Raw genomic sequence first — 13,900 nt, 5'->3', positions numbered from 1 at the left:
GTGAGGGTGTAGAAGGGTAGATATGATCTTTTGGATTAAAGAGGATTGTCAGCAGACAATCAGATTCTGTTTCAAGACTAAAAGTATTCTAGAGTCAAGATAGTCAGTTGTTGTCAGTTTTGAGTCTGTTGTGTTGAATCTTTGTGGCATTTGAGGTATTTGAGGGTGTGGAAGTGTGAGAGGACACTGGAGTGGTGAGATTTGATTCCAAACTGAGTTATCTGAAGTAGATAGGTTAGATTGTAGTCAGTAGGAAGTGTTAGAGGACACTAGAGTGGTGAGATTTTATTTAAAACTGAGCCAGCTGAAGTAGATAGGTCAGAGAAGTCAGCACGGGGGGTGTTATGTGACAAGTTTTATGGGGTTCTAAGGAAAGGGTGTTGAAGCTCGCTGCTAAGGCTATAGAATATTTTAGTAGAAGGCTAGAAGACAAATATGTGATTGGATTCAACACAATAAGAATCTTACAATTAACAACTCATTAGCTAAGTGTCAACTTAGAGCATTTTTTATCAGTTGGGTGTCAAAAAAGGTCAGTTGAAGAGGTAGGAGGGTAGATCAAAGATATTGGAGGTTAGATCTGACATGGGAAAATAGCTAGAGGAGTCAGCTAAATCAGTTTGAGGGGTTTAGAGGTTTCTGACTATGTTAGCTGAATGATGGAGGATATCAGCTGAGTAGATTAGTACTCTTGATTTGTGTTTTACTTGTGTTATTGTGCTAGTTTATAGTGTCTCCCCTACGATGGTGTGTTTGGATGAGCTATGGAGGCAGAATCCTATGACGTATCACCATCTCATCCTCCCTCCTAGCATCCTACTTATCTTCTCTCCTAGGTAGCAAAGGGTAGATATCACCTCCCATCTTCTTAGAATAAGGGCGGTGAGGAGAAATATGGCCTCTCTCCATATAGTTGATATTGATATGTCAAGCTCAACATGAGCTAACACTTATGATATGCCTAGGTGATCCTTTTTGCCACCTACATCACTAGCGTGTTTGGTATGATGATGACATGATAGATCTTCGCGCCAGTGATTCTACAGCTAGACTACATGAGCTACTAGTCCACCATTGAGTTATGGCATACTTATCTTTGCGAGCTCACTCACATTATGAACCACATGTACATAGTGCTTTAGTACTTATGTCATATTTCCTTTATCTTTAGGTAGTACCCTTTTTGTTGAGAAGGAGAAGAAGAACAATTTCAGCCTCTCATCTTGTGTGTTCTCTTCTAGGATTGTGTGAATGTGTGTATTCTTGAAAGAGCTCAAGCTCTCTTCCTTCCTACATTGTTTCATGGTATCAAAGCATGGTTAATGCCAAGAAGCTGAGCAACAAGCAAGAGAAACACATGAAGCGAGGGTAAGCTTCACCTACTCTTCCCCCTTTGTGTTGGCTACTACACCCTTGTCGGGAGCTCTTCAAGAGGCATCGACAAACAAACTCCGATGAGGAGTTGTCTTCATGGGAACGGAGCTATAGGGAAACTATATTGTCCTTTTTTTGGACACCTTGGTGAAGCTTTATGAAACTAACACCAAGGCAAGAAAGCTTTAGTTAAATAATGAGCTTCATACTGTGGAGAAGAAAAACATGTATGTGAATGATTATGCCTTGATGGTCAAGGGCCTTCTAGAATGTCTTGCATCTATTGGTGTTTATGTTGATGATAGTGATAAGATGAAAGTATGTCTACATGGTCTCGGGTCACAATATAAGGCATTTAAGACATCTATTGAGACTCAAGAGAACATTCCCAACTTTACACATTTGGTGTCAATACTAATCATTGAAGAAAAGAGTTTGGGTGAAGACCAGTCTTCATAAAACAAAGGCAGTTCAGAGAAACAAGTCTTTGTTTTTATGAAGACCAGTCTTCATAAAACAAAGGCAGTTCAGAGAAAGAAGCCTTCTACATAAGTGCAGGTAGAGGATGAGCTAGAGGCCGAGGCCATGGTTGCCAAGGTGGTGGCCAAATAGATAATCAAAATTATGGTCAATCCCATGAATCACAACAACAATACACAAGTGGAAGAGGCTAGTTCAGAGGAGGCAGGGGGAGTCAAAGAGGTCATGGAAATTGGAAAAGGTAGCAAAATGATACACGAGGTTGTTTTTACTGTGGCAAATCTGGGCATGCGCACGTAGACTGCTATAAGAAGCAAAATGACATGAGAAGTGGAAAAGTGCAGTAAAATAATTATGCATCCTCTAGCCGACGTAATGAGGACAATGAAAGGTTGTTTGTTATGTAACCTGTGGTTAATGCTTTGTTAGAAAATGATGTATTCGTATGCAATGATGATTATGCAATGATGATGTACATTATGTGGATTTAGGTGCTTTAAACCACATGACCAATCATGATGGTGAGTGGTTCAAGGATAAGGAAAATCCTAAAAAAGCCAGGTTTTGTTGAAATAGGGGATGATACTACTCATCCAATTGCGCATGTTGGAAATGTGCCATTGTCTATGCAGAATGGTAAGGTAAAGTATCTTGCAGATGTACTTCACATTCTAAATATTACAAAGAATCTAGTTTCTATTGGCCAGATGATTGAGCAGGGTTTTCAAGTACGGTTTAACCCTGATGGTTGTTATGTCAAAGACTTTAAACACAAAGGTTGGTTGCAAAAGATAATAGAGTGCAAAGAATGTTTACACTAGATGTAAATATGCATATAAAGTTAAAGTTGCAATGTTTGCAGAGGGTTTAGGAGTTATTACAAATACAGACATTTGGCAAAAGAGAATCAAAAGTGTAAATGTGCAAAGAGTGAAGTCTATGCAGACTAAAGAAATAATGAAAGGGCTGCCTAAGTTTAAGGTTGATGGTATGCAAAAAGTATGTGAAGCATGTCAATTTGGAAAGTAGACAAAGCATGCGTTTCCACATGACACAAATGTGAGCAGGATTGTACTAGATTTGGTGCATTCACATGTATGGGGTCCTTCAGAAACTATGTCTAAGGGTGGCTGCCTACAGTATTATGTAACATTCATTGATGGTGATCACACAAGGAAAGTGCGGGCGTATTTCATGAAGGAGAAGAGTGAATTTTTCACTCATTTTCAGAATTACAGAGTGATGGGGCTGAAAAGTAGACATGAAAACATGTGAAGTGCCTAAGGTTAGATGAAAAGTAGCCATGAAAACATGTGAAGTGCCTAAGGCTAGATGGAGGGGGAGAGTACTTATCCAATGAGTTCTATGATTTCTTGCAGAAGAATGGCATTTAGAGACAGTTTACATGTAGATACACTCCGCATCAAAATGGATTTTTTGAGTGAAAAAATAGGCACATTGCAGAGATAGCACAAGCATTGATGATAGAGAAGAATATACCACATAGCTATTGGGATGAAGTTGTTTCCACAACAATTTATATCATGAATAGGACCCCTACTGTAGCCATACATGATGTAACAGAGGAGAAATTCAGTGGCAAAAGAAACCTGATTTGTCTCACTTGAAAGTTTTTGGATGTATTGCCTATGTGAATTTTCCAGTTGAGTTGCATACAAATCTAGACCCAAAGGTAGAAAAATGTGTGTTTATTGGATATTCCCTTGAGAAAAAGGGATATAGATGCTATAACCCTACTACACGTGAGTTGAGAGTAGTTGTGTTTACTGAAATGAGTAGCTGCTATGCTACTGAGAAAGATGTTAATAGGGTTAATGTAATTGGAAATGTAATTGCACAGAATGCAAGTCAGTAATCACAGTCATTGAGTGGACCAAGAGAGTCATCTTGTGTTGGGTTTGTTGATAGACCATGGAGTGGCAAGCTGCGTCAAAATACCAATCCTGAAAATGTAGTTGTTGGTACATCACGGAAAGGCAAAGGGAAGGTTTGAAAGATCCCGGCCCCCTCCGTGCAACGGATTCGGGGGTGCTAGCAACGGAAGTAGCACTTATTGCACGGGGTAGGATCCCTCACTTGGGGCCTCGCCCATGGATATCCGGTCAAGAGACTAATCCCTTGGTTTCTTAAAAACCAAACCCAAAAAAACTTCCCCCTACCAAAAAGCACGGGCGATTCCACCAGGATATTTGTACTCTGATGTAGTCAGGGTCATTACGGACCAAACTGATCCGACCAAACCTATGAGTCACTTGGTCAGATCAAGGAAGAAACTTGCACTTGAATCATAGAAACCAATGCTTTTTTCCCCATCGGGAGGCACAGCTGTTGATTCTTTTTGCATAGAATAATTACTATCCGGGATTTACTTCATCTATCGTACTATAACAAAATTGAGTCTATTTTACAGATCCATCAATCCAGCCTCTAACCCCATCCAGTCCCATGGGTTAGCCAACCACCCAACCACTGTAGTGATGGGATCCAATTAGGAATTTGGTTAGGTTTTATCCTGGGTACCAGAGAAAAGAGTTCATAGGCCCCCTAGTCGGATATTCATGCAAATTTAACGCCAGTCACACCACTTACACATCCAATATGAAATTGCCTTTTTCACAAATTCAGCTATCTTTAAAACAATCATTTAATGAAACCATAGTGTCATTGATCATAATCCTCCAAAATATCTAGTTGAATCCTAATTTCCAATCATTTCTTCATCGATGTACCTATTGGCAACCAGAACGCTCACCACCTATCCCTCAGGGACCTTTTTGATAGTTCCTAGCTCATAGTACCTGATAATATAATCACTTATGAAAATCAAGATGGAATCTCCGTTGAAGATCAGCAAGATCAACCATCAGCTCCATATAAAAGAGCCATGGACTCATCCGTTGAGGACGAGCAAGGTCAATCAACCAGATCCATGCCCGGTTTCAGAAAATAACTCTTACTCCTTATTCCAATATCTTCCCTGACGCACGTGTGGGCATCCTGGTGACCCAGAGCCCAAGCACCGTATGGTCAACACCCTCTAGGATCCTTCGTAGTAGGTGACCTAGCGCTTCACTCATAGGCCGCTTCCTTGGTCCCTCATCCACCGTACCGAAAGCTCACCATTTAAATCAAACTGAGGCTGGTCAAGACCTTGGCTAACCTTGCTACACGAGACGTCCTCCACCATTGACTCTTCTTCTGCTATTGTAACTTTATCAGTTAGGTCACCATGACCTCATTCACAAGACGGTCAAAAATGCTTCCCCAGCATTTTTGACATAAAACAGTCATTTAAAAATAGGTCATAAATATAGTTCCCATAATGAACTCTCGTCTTTCACATTGTTCCACATCTGTCCACATTACTTAATTGATATCCAATTCATATGTATACCCATTCTCATCCAATCACATCATTTTCCATCTCATCACATCTTTACTCATTTATTCTCATCACATCTCATCCACTCGCATCAACCCATATTCACATCCAATCACATCTCATTCATTTCACATCTATCTCAATTTACATCACATCTCATTCATTCACATCCCGATTCACATCACATCACATCTCATTCATTCCACTCACATCGATATCACATCCTTTCACATACACATCCACATCCATTCTTCCACATACAGAACCACATCCATTCTTGCACATACACATCGACATCCATTCTTCCACACATACACATCCACATCCATTCTTCCACATACACATCGACATCCATTCTTCCACATACACATCTTATCACATCCTATTTTCATCTTATCACATCCTATCACATCCCCTACACATCTTATCACATCCATTCACATTCTATCACATCCCATACACCTCTTATCACCATGGGAATTCCTCTTTTTGCATTTAATTAATTGCATTCCAATGTCATGGGTATTCCTCTTTTATCATCAAATATTTCTCATAAAGTAATTTCATCTACAATAAAATACCCATTAATTAAATATGCTAGGAATTTCTCTTTTCCCATCTAAATGGTGGAATTCCAAATGTGATAGAAACTCCTCTTTTTACATAAAAATATTTCTCATAGATAAAAATAAATTTATCTAAAATTCATCTTTGACTTTAAATGAATTATCCAATAATTCCAATATGCTAGGAATTTCTCTTTTCCCATCTCAATGATGGAATTCCAAATGTCATAGGAATTCCTCTTTAACAAAAAAAAATGAAATACTACAAATTTCTCTTTTGCTAATTACTATTTATGCATAACCATAAAAATCAAATTTTTCAAGAAAAAATGAGACTCATTCAATTAATCTAGGATGATTAATCCTAGAATATGGTAGGAAGTCCTCTTTTCATATTATGAATGAAAATGATTTATGTGTTATTTTTTTCAGAAATTTTGCCATAGCTGCACTACTATTACTGAAATAATTTGAAAGCATAAAGTTTAGTAAGAATAATCCTGTAAGATCCCTCTCACCACCGCGCAACGAATTCGGGGTGCTAGCAGCGAAAGTAGCACATCTTGCGTGGGACAGGGTCCCACACTCGGGGCCTCGCCCACCACGGATATCCGGACAGGTGACTAATTCATCGATTCTTCCAAACCGAACTTGGAAAAACTTCTCTTGCTGCCCAGAAAGCACGGGTGATTCCACCAGGATAGCTTTTCCCTAATGTAGTCAAAATCCTTACTTAACTGAATTGATCTGACCAAACTCATAAGTTCCATAGTGAGATTCAAGGGACAGATTGCACTTGGATCATAGAGACCAATGCTTTTTTCCTCATCGAGAGGCATAGTCGTTGATCCTTTTTCCATAGAACAATTTTTGTCCGGGATTTACTTCATCTATATCGAACTAAACAGAAATTGAGTCTCGATTTACGGATCCATCAGTCCAGCCTCCCATGGGTTAGCCAACCGCCCAACCACTATAGTGATGGGATCCAATTAGGAATTTGGTTAGGTTTTGTCCCGGGTACCAAGGAAAAGAGTTCCCAGGCCCCCTAGCCAGAAGTTCATGCAAACATAAAACTAGTCACACCACTTACGCACCCAATATGAAATTGCCTTTTTCTCAACATCAGCTAACTTTAAAACAATCCTTTAATGAAACCATTATGTCATTGATCACTATCCTCAAAATCTCTGGTTGAATCCATATTTCTAATCATTCATTCATCGGTGTACTTATGGCATCATTGGCAACTAGAACACTCAACACCTATTCACTCAGGGGCCTTTTCGATAGTTCCTAGCTCATAGTAACAGGCAATATATTCACATAACAAAATGGAATCTCCGTGGAAGATCAGCAAGATCAACCAACAGATCCATATAAAAGAGCCATGGACTCATCCGTTGAGGACCAGCAAGGTCAATCAACCAGATCCATGCCTAGTTTCAGAAAACAACTCTCACTACAAGACAATGCAGCCATACACGCGTTTCATACACGTGATAAACTACGAGCGCGTGTATGGTCGTGCATGTATTTGAATAGAATCGGACGCATGTATTTTGACATTTAAATTCGCGTGTATATTTGCATTTATCAGCGCATGTATAAGCGCGTTTATATACACGCAATAATATACGCATCAATACACGTTGCCATACACGCATTAATACACGCTTGGTAAAGAAAAACTGAAGAAAAACTGAATTCCTTTACAAAATTAAAAACTATTTTCTTTAAACCATCTCATAGTACATTACAGTATATATCATTACACAATCCCACTACATGCATTTACAACAATGAAATATATTCAAAAATAAATCATGCATATGAGATGATAATTAAAAGACAACACATACAATAGAAATGTCATCAATTTAGAACGATACAGTGACGAATTGGTTAGGGTTCGATCTAATCTTCAATAAGATCCATCCTTGCCAAACGATCAACATCAATATCCATTTGATCAATTTGTAAGGCTACGATTAAATTTATTCCACTATCGATATTCTGTACTCCATTGATAATGGTATCGATGTCTTGATCATCCTCATCAACATCACCATCATCCTCAATGGTAGGGTCATTCTCATGATCATGAGAAATGGCACGCTCAACCTCATTATCATGATCATCTCTTATTTCTTGATCATCGATCACAACATCTTCATTGGCATGTTTGACATCATCTTCATTGCGGCTTGTTACATCCTCCATATGCTCCATATCAGTGAATGTATTATACATCACTTTGGAACGTGGTGCAATAGGGATGACGTACCACCATTTAATGTCATGCACCATTGGTAGATAGATAACCTACTCAAATACACATACTACAGTAATTAATTAGCATATCAAAAGTCAAGGGGTACGCGAGCTTAGATATATATGTACATGAAACACATTAGTAAAAAAATGCATACCTGCTCACATTGTTGTGGCAATACGAGCCTATCTTTCTTTGTTTGCCAAAACTTTGTAGAGTCAATAGTTACATAGCCACTTGCATGGCGTTTTATCGTTGCATCAGGCCCTTTTTCCACCACGTTCATTTGCCATTTGACATCCAAAACATACACAAAGAAGCGACGAAAGTCAAGCCTAAATATGTCTTGGATTGTGCCACAATAATCATCCATTTTTCCATTAGCTCCCTCAAAGCTACTAATGACACTGCAATCTTGTGTATTCCTCTTTTCATCAATTCTTTGTGTTCAAAAATGTTGCCTTCACACCATATAGCATTGAACATAGTGCACTAGACCAAAATAGAAGCAATATTTGTGTAAGCAATGTGAATAAATATTAAAAGTAAATCACTTACAACTAATGCAAAACATTAGTTCTATGTACCTTTAACATGCATCCTCGTGCATACTCCCATTCTTCCACCGTGATATGCAGCCCCTCGTCGCTCTCTGCTCTCTCCATTTCCTCATGCAGCCAATCAACATGGATCATAATCCAATCCTCCAAGAGATCACATAGCGCCTCGCTATGTCTCTTGAGGTGAGTAGTCTATTTCCCTTTGGAAGCATGTTTGATAATAGCCTGTATCCAATATCATCAATTATAATTAGTCTTAAATCTTAAACCTTAAACCACTAATTCAAATTTGTAAGTTAGAATGCTTACTTCAATAATGCGTCAAGACTTGCATTGCTCCATCCATAAACTGTTTGTATATTGAGTAGTTCAAGTGAAGCACGTAAAATAGAGAATGTGCACCCTTCAAAAACCGGTGTCGATGAAGCCTTGTAAAGATGCTCTTGTTCCATATCATCATCGTCCATACCTTTGGGATCATCCTTAAAAAGATTCCGCACCATATCATCAAACACTTCCTCTTCCACAACTTCGTGGGGTGCAGGGCTATTGTCATCCCTTTCCCACTCATCTCTGACAATAGATCCCGAAGCTCTAGCATCATCTCGTCGACGCTTTGCGTGCTCTCGTCACGCGTAGGGCACCATGTTAGGGTGTGGTACTGCATCCTGCTTCAATTAGAGTTTATATATTACAACTCTATTAATTTAATTTGGATACCATGAGTCATTTGAATACCATCAATTTACATCTACTCACCTCTAAACCTGTTTGATTCCATTCTCCATACATGGAGATGTGATTCAAGGTAATTCGATGTGCTCGTACAATGCATCCTTGACATCGATAACATATACATTTGATCCGTTGTCCCAACCACACATCGTGATTACGATGATGCATTGTCTCATCTTCCCCAGAACTGCTTGAGGAGGTTGATGACATCCTATGTACAAACGAGAAAACACAAAATCATAATATGTTATTAATGAAAGTATAAAAATCGCGTGTATTAACGCGGCTATTTCCTAAAAATTGCGTGTATTAACGCGGCTATTTTCTAAAAATTGCGTGTATTAATACGGGTAATTCCTACAAAACGCGTGTATAAACGCAGCTAAATTATCATACACGCAAACATACACACGTTTATAAACGCGACGATCTGTTTAAACTAAAAATAGCCCACCTTCCCCAAATAAAGATTTTGAACTAACATATCTGTTCTTTTTCGTTTTCGCCTCTTTCAACAGAAACGAAACCTAAGTGCAAGGAGGGAGCAGAGAAGAAGCACACACGGGAGGAAACCGACCAAGAAAGAAGACTCACTTTTTCAGAGGTAAGTCAGTTTGTCCTTTGCCTTGTCTCCTTCCTCAGATTTGTTTATGCTATTTTCTCTTTGCTTTTTGGGTTTGTCTCCGTCCTTTTGCTTCTGTGCACACGATTTTGGGTGATTGATTTTGACAGGGGCGACAGTGGGCCTTTTATAAGGACACATTGTCGGAGGTCGGTCGCTTTAATTCAAAAATTTTTTTACGCAGGTCGCGTGTATAAACGCGTGTATCCTATCTGCACAGAGTGTTCACGCGGATATACACGCGTTTCTGGACGGGTGTATACACGAGACTGCGTTTCTTGTTTCTATGGTTTGCAGGCTAATAGGTGACTTGAATGATGATATTTGTGTGGGTCAAGAGACAGCCCATGATGTACATGAGGATTATTTTTGCAGATTCTTTATGGATATTCCAAGTTCTTCATCCGATCCATTTGCGTACAACAATTGGCTGATGGAGATGCTAAATCATTTTGGGCGCCATCCTGGTCCAGTTGAGCTTACAGAGTACATGTATGCCCATCCCCCTCCTTCCATGCCTGGTGTCTATACCCCTACCGCGAGTATCCAGGGCACTCCAGTGCCGTCTATGCCTACGAGTCCGACGAGACGGCATGCAGCTTCTCCTCTTCCACGTCCACCGAGGAGACATACCTCGTCCCAAACACACTCACGCACACCCTCCTAGGCACCATCACGTGCTCCCTCATAGCCACCATCACGTGCTCCCTCAAAGCCACCGTCACGTCAGGGCTCACAGTCACCGTCACGTAGATAATCCCCCAGTCGTGACTCCACCCGCAGCAGTAGGAAGAGTGGGAGTGGAGGATGCGGCGGGTGCTTTGGTGGGGGAGGTGGGGGAGGTAGTAGGGCACGCAGTGAGAGAGGAGATAGAGGGAGAAGAGTTAGAGGAGACAGTTCGGAAGAGGAAGAGATGAGAGAGAAGAGGAGGAGATAGAGAGAGAAGAGTTAGAGGAGACAGTTCGGAAGAGGAGGAGATGAGAGAGGTGGAGGGAGTGATCTGCTATGATGTGACGGATAGGGGCGGGATAGTGATGGATGCGAGGGGGAGGGAGGTAATGGAGTACATGCCTGGGGTAGTATCAAACTTGTATAGAAATTGTTTTATTAAATTTAAAGATCAAAATAGCCGATTAGTTGGGGAGGTGATAGAGGCTGTACATAGTCGGTACCCCAATCCCCCACATGCTACATTCTCGGATGTATGGGGAAGGACGCGAATAAGGGAGATCTTAAGTAATAAAAGATCTCACCTTAAAAAACTCGCGTATGATGATGGGCTAAATGTAGCTGCGGGTGGCTATCCTGCCAAGAAACCTGCCACCACTGCGCACAAACGCGAGTGGAAGGAGGCAAAGAAACGAGCAGAGGGTGGCGTGAAGAGCAGGCAGCATGTGGAGGCACGACGGATCCAGATGGAGACCATTGGATCTTCGCATTTCGGATCTGGCGGCATCGAGTCATGGGAGGCAGAGTTCGTAAGTATCTTGCCACTTTATTTGATTGTTTACTTAATTCATTGATTCTATGATTGTTTTAATCTTACAAATTGTGTTGATTATGATACAGCGACAGGTTACGGGGAGGAAGCCCACAACCCACGATGCTGCGTATGCTCGCCGACATAGCAGACGTGACACGTGGGCCATCTTCAAAGCCAAGGGACGTATTATGGACTCGCAGTTTGAGATGGCCATGAGACCATACGGTCGACAGGTACTTGAAAACTCTAAACGAATGATTTTGGTTTATTGAATTACATATATATATACTTATATACTATATATTACTTGAACAGGCACAAGCTGGTGATGATCCACCCGCCGCCACTGCAGAGGGTGGACGTGAGCACTACTCATCGGACATTCTGACCGATGTGAGCTCATCTGAGCATGGAGGGAGCACCGAGTCATCATCTGGGTCTGAGTAGTACTCAGACTTATAGTATCACATTCCATATTGAGGATGTGGTTGTATATATTTTTTTGTAAACTGAAGCCATGGGCTACTTCGAGATATGGACTCTCTTGTATATATGTGTGAAATTTTGATAGTAATATTAAATCGTGGATCAATAGTATTACATTCATGTCTGTCTTGAATCATGTATTGACAATGTATGCATTCATGTCGTTCTTGTCTTAATCTTCCTCATGGATATGTTCTTCATGGATGGTCTAATGCACAAAAAAAAAATTCCAGAGAGTGTTATTGGGTGCTGGAATGCTCGAACAGCATTCAGGCACCAAATAGCACTCTCTGGATATTTTTTTTTGCTCTCTGTTTGCGTGTATAAACGCGTCAGAACTGCTTAAAGTCGCGTGTATATACGCGGAAAATCTGTAAAACACGTATATATAAATGCGTCAAATCTGAGAAATACGCGTGTATAAGCGCATCTAAAGTAACAAAACGCGTGTATAGACGCTTGTATCAACGCGTCTAAATGCATCTGAACTGACAGAACGCGTGTATACGCCCAGCGTCTGAGCAGTCCTATACACGCGCTTTTACACGCATGTCTCTAGCCGCGATGATACACGTGCTGATACACGGGCCCGCTACTTTTTTTCACAAGTCATTTTTAGCAGCTAGGAGCGCGGGTATGAGCCCAATCCCTTGTAGTGTCTTACTCCTTATTCCAATATCTTCCACAACACACGTGTGGGTATCTTCGGCGACCCAGAGCCCGAGCACCATATGGTCAGCACCCTCTAGGATCCTTCGCAGGTCACCTAGCGCTTCGCTCATAGGCCGCTTCCTTGGTCCCTCATCCACCGTACCGGAAGCTCACCATTTAAAACAAACCGAGGCTGGTCAAGACCTCGGCCAACCTTGCTACGCGAGACGTCCTCCATTGACTCTCTGTCAGCTGTTGCAACTTTATCACGTAGGTCTCTACTACGATCACATACTCAAGACAGTCAAAATGCTTCCCCAGCATCTTTGACATAAAATAGTCATTTGCAAACAGTTTACAAATATAGTTTCTATATTGAACTCTCGTCATTCCACATTATTCCATATCAATCCATATTACTTAATCCAATTCCAAATCATATGTGTATCCATTCTTGACCAGATACATCATTTTCTATCCCATCACATCGGATTCATTCACTTCACATAACATCCATTCCTATCTTAATCAAAATTGATGAAAATAACTCTTTTGAACTAAAAATAGATTTCTTTATGCATCTTTCCATGCATAAATCCAATTTAGTAGGAATTACATTTTTAGAATAAAAGAATTTTTCTTATGCATCCTATTTATGCATAAAATCATTTATGATGAAAATCACTCTTTTAATATAAAAAAAAATATTTTATGCATATGATTATGCATACAATCATTTATGATGAAAATCACTCTTTTAATATAAAAGAATTTCTTTTATGCATCTAATTTATGCATAAAATCATTTATGATGAAAGTAGCACTTTTATTAAAATAATAATAATCTTTTATGCATACTTCTATGCATGAAAATCAAATATGATAAAAGTAACACTTTTATAATAAAATAATAATCTTTTATGCATACCTTTATGCATGAAAATCAAATATGATAAAAGTAACACTTTTACAATAAAATAATAATCTTTTATGCATACCTCTATGCATGAAATCAAATATGATAAAAGTAACACTTTTATAATAAAATAATAATATTTTATGCATGAAAATCAAATATGATAAAAGTAACACTTTTACAATAAAATAATAATCTTTTATGCATACCTCTATGCATGAAAATCAAATATTATAAAAGTAACACTTTTACAATAAAATAATAATCTTTTATGCATACCTCTATGCATGAAAATCAAATATGATAAAAGTAACACTTTTATAATAAAATAATAATCTTTTATGCATAC

General features: G+C 39.5%; 1 protein-coding gene across 1 annotated transcript in view; it reads right to left on the bottom strand.

The window, feature by feature from the left end:
• LOC147625201 (uncharacterized) overlaps positions 1–8,471 on the bottom strand; it is a 46,634-nt gene extending 38,163 nt beyond the window's left edge. Inside the window, exons 1-2 of the mRNA XM_086817956.1 lie at positions 8,256–8,471; positions 7,846–8,148 (exon numbers count right to left, since the gene is read on the bottom strand). Coding sequence (XP_086674082.1) covers positions 7,846–8,148; positions 8,256–8,471 — 519 coding nt within the window. The remainder of the gene's footprint in view (positions 1–7,845; positions 8,149–8,255) is intronic.
• Between the last annotated feature and the right edge of the window lie 5,429 nt (positions 8,472–13,900).

The sequence above is a fragment of the Cibotium barometz genome, chromosome 24 (genome assembly GCF_041138505.1).
Source record: "Cibotium barometz isolate CiBa-2024 chromosome 24, ASM4113850v1, whole genome shotgun sequence".
NCBI lineage: Eukaryota > Viridiplantae > Streptophyta > Polypodiopsida > Cyatheales > Cibotiaceae > Cibotium > Cibotium barometz.
The sequence above is the reverse complement of the archived record's forward strand: the minus strand, read 5'-3'. Positions and strand labels throughout refer to the sequence as shown.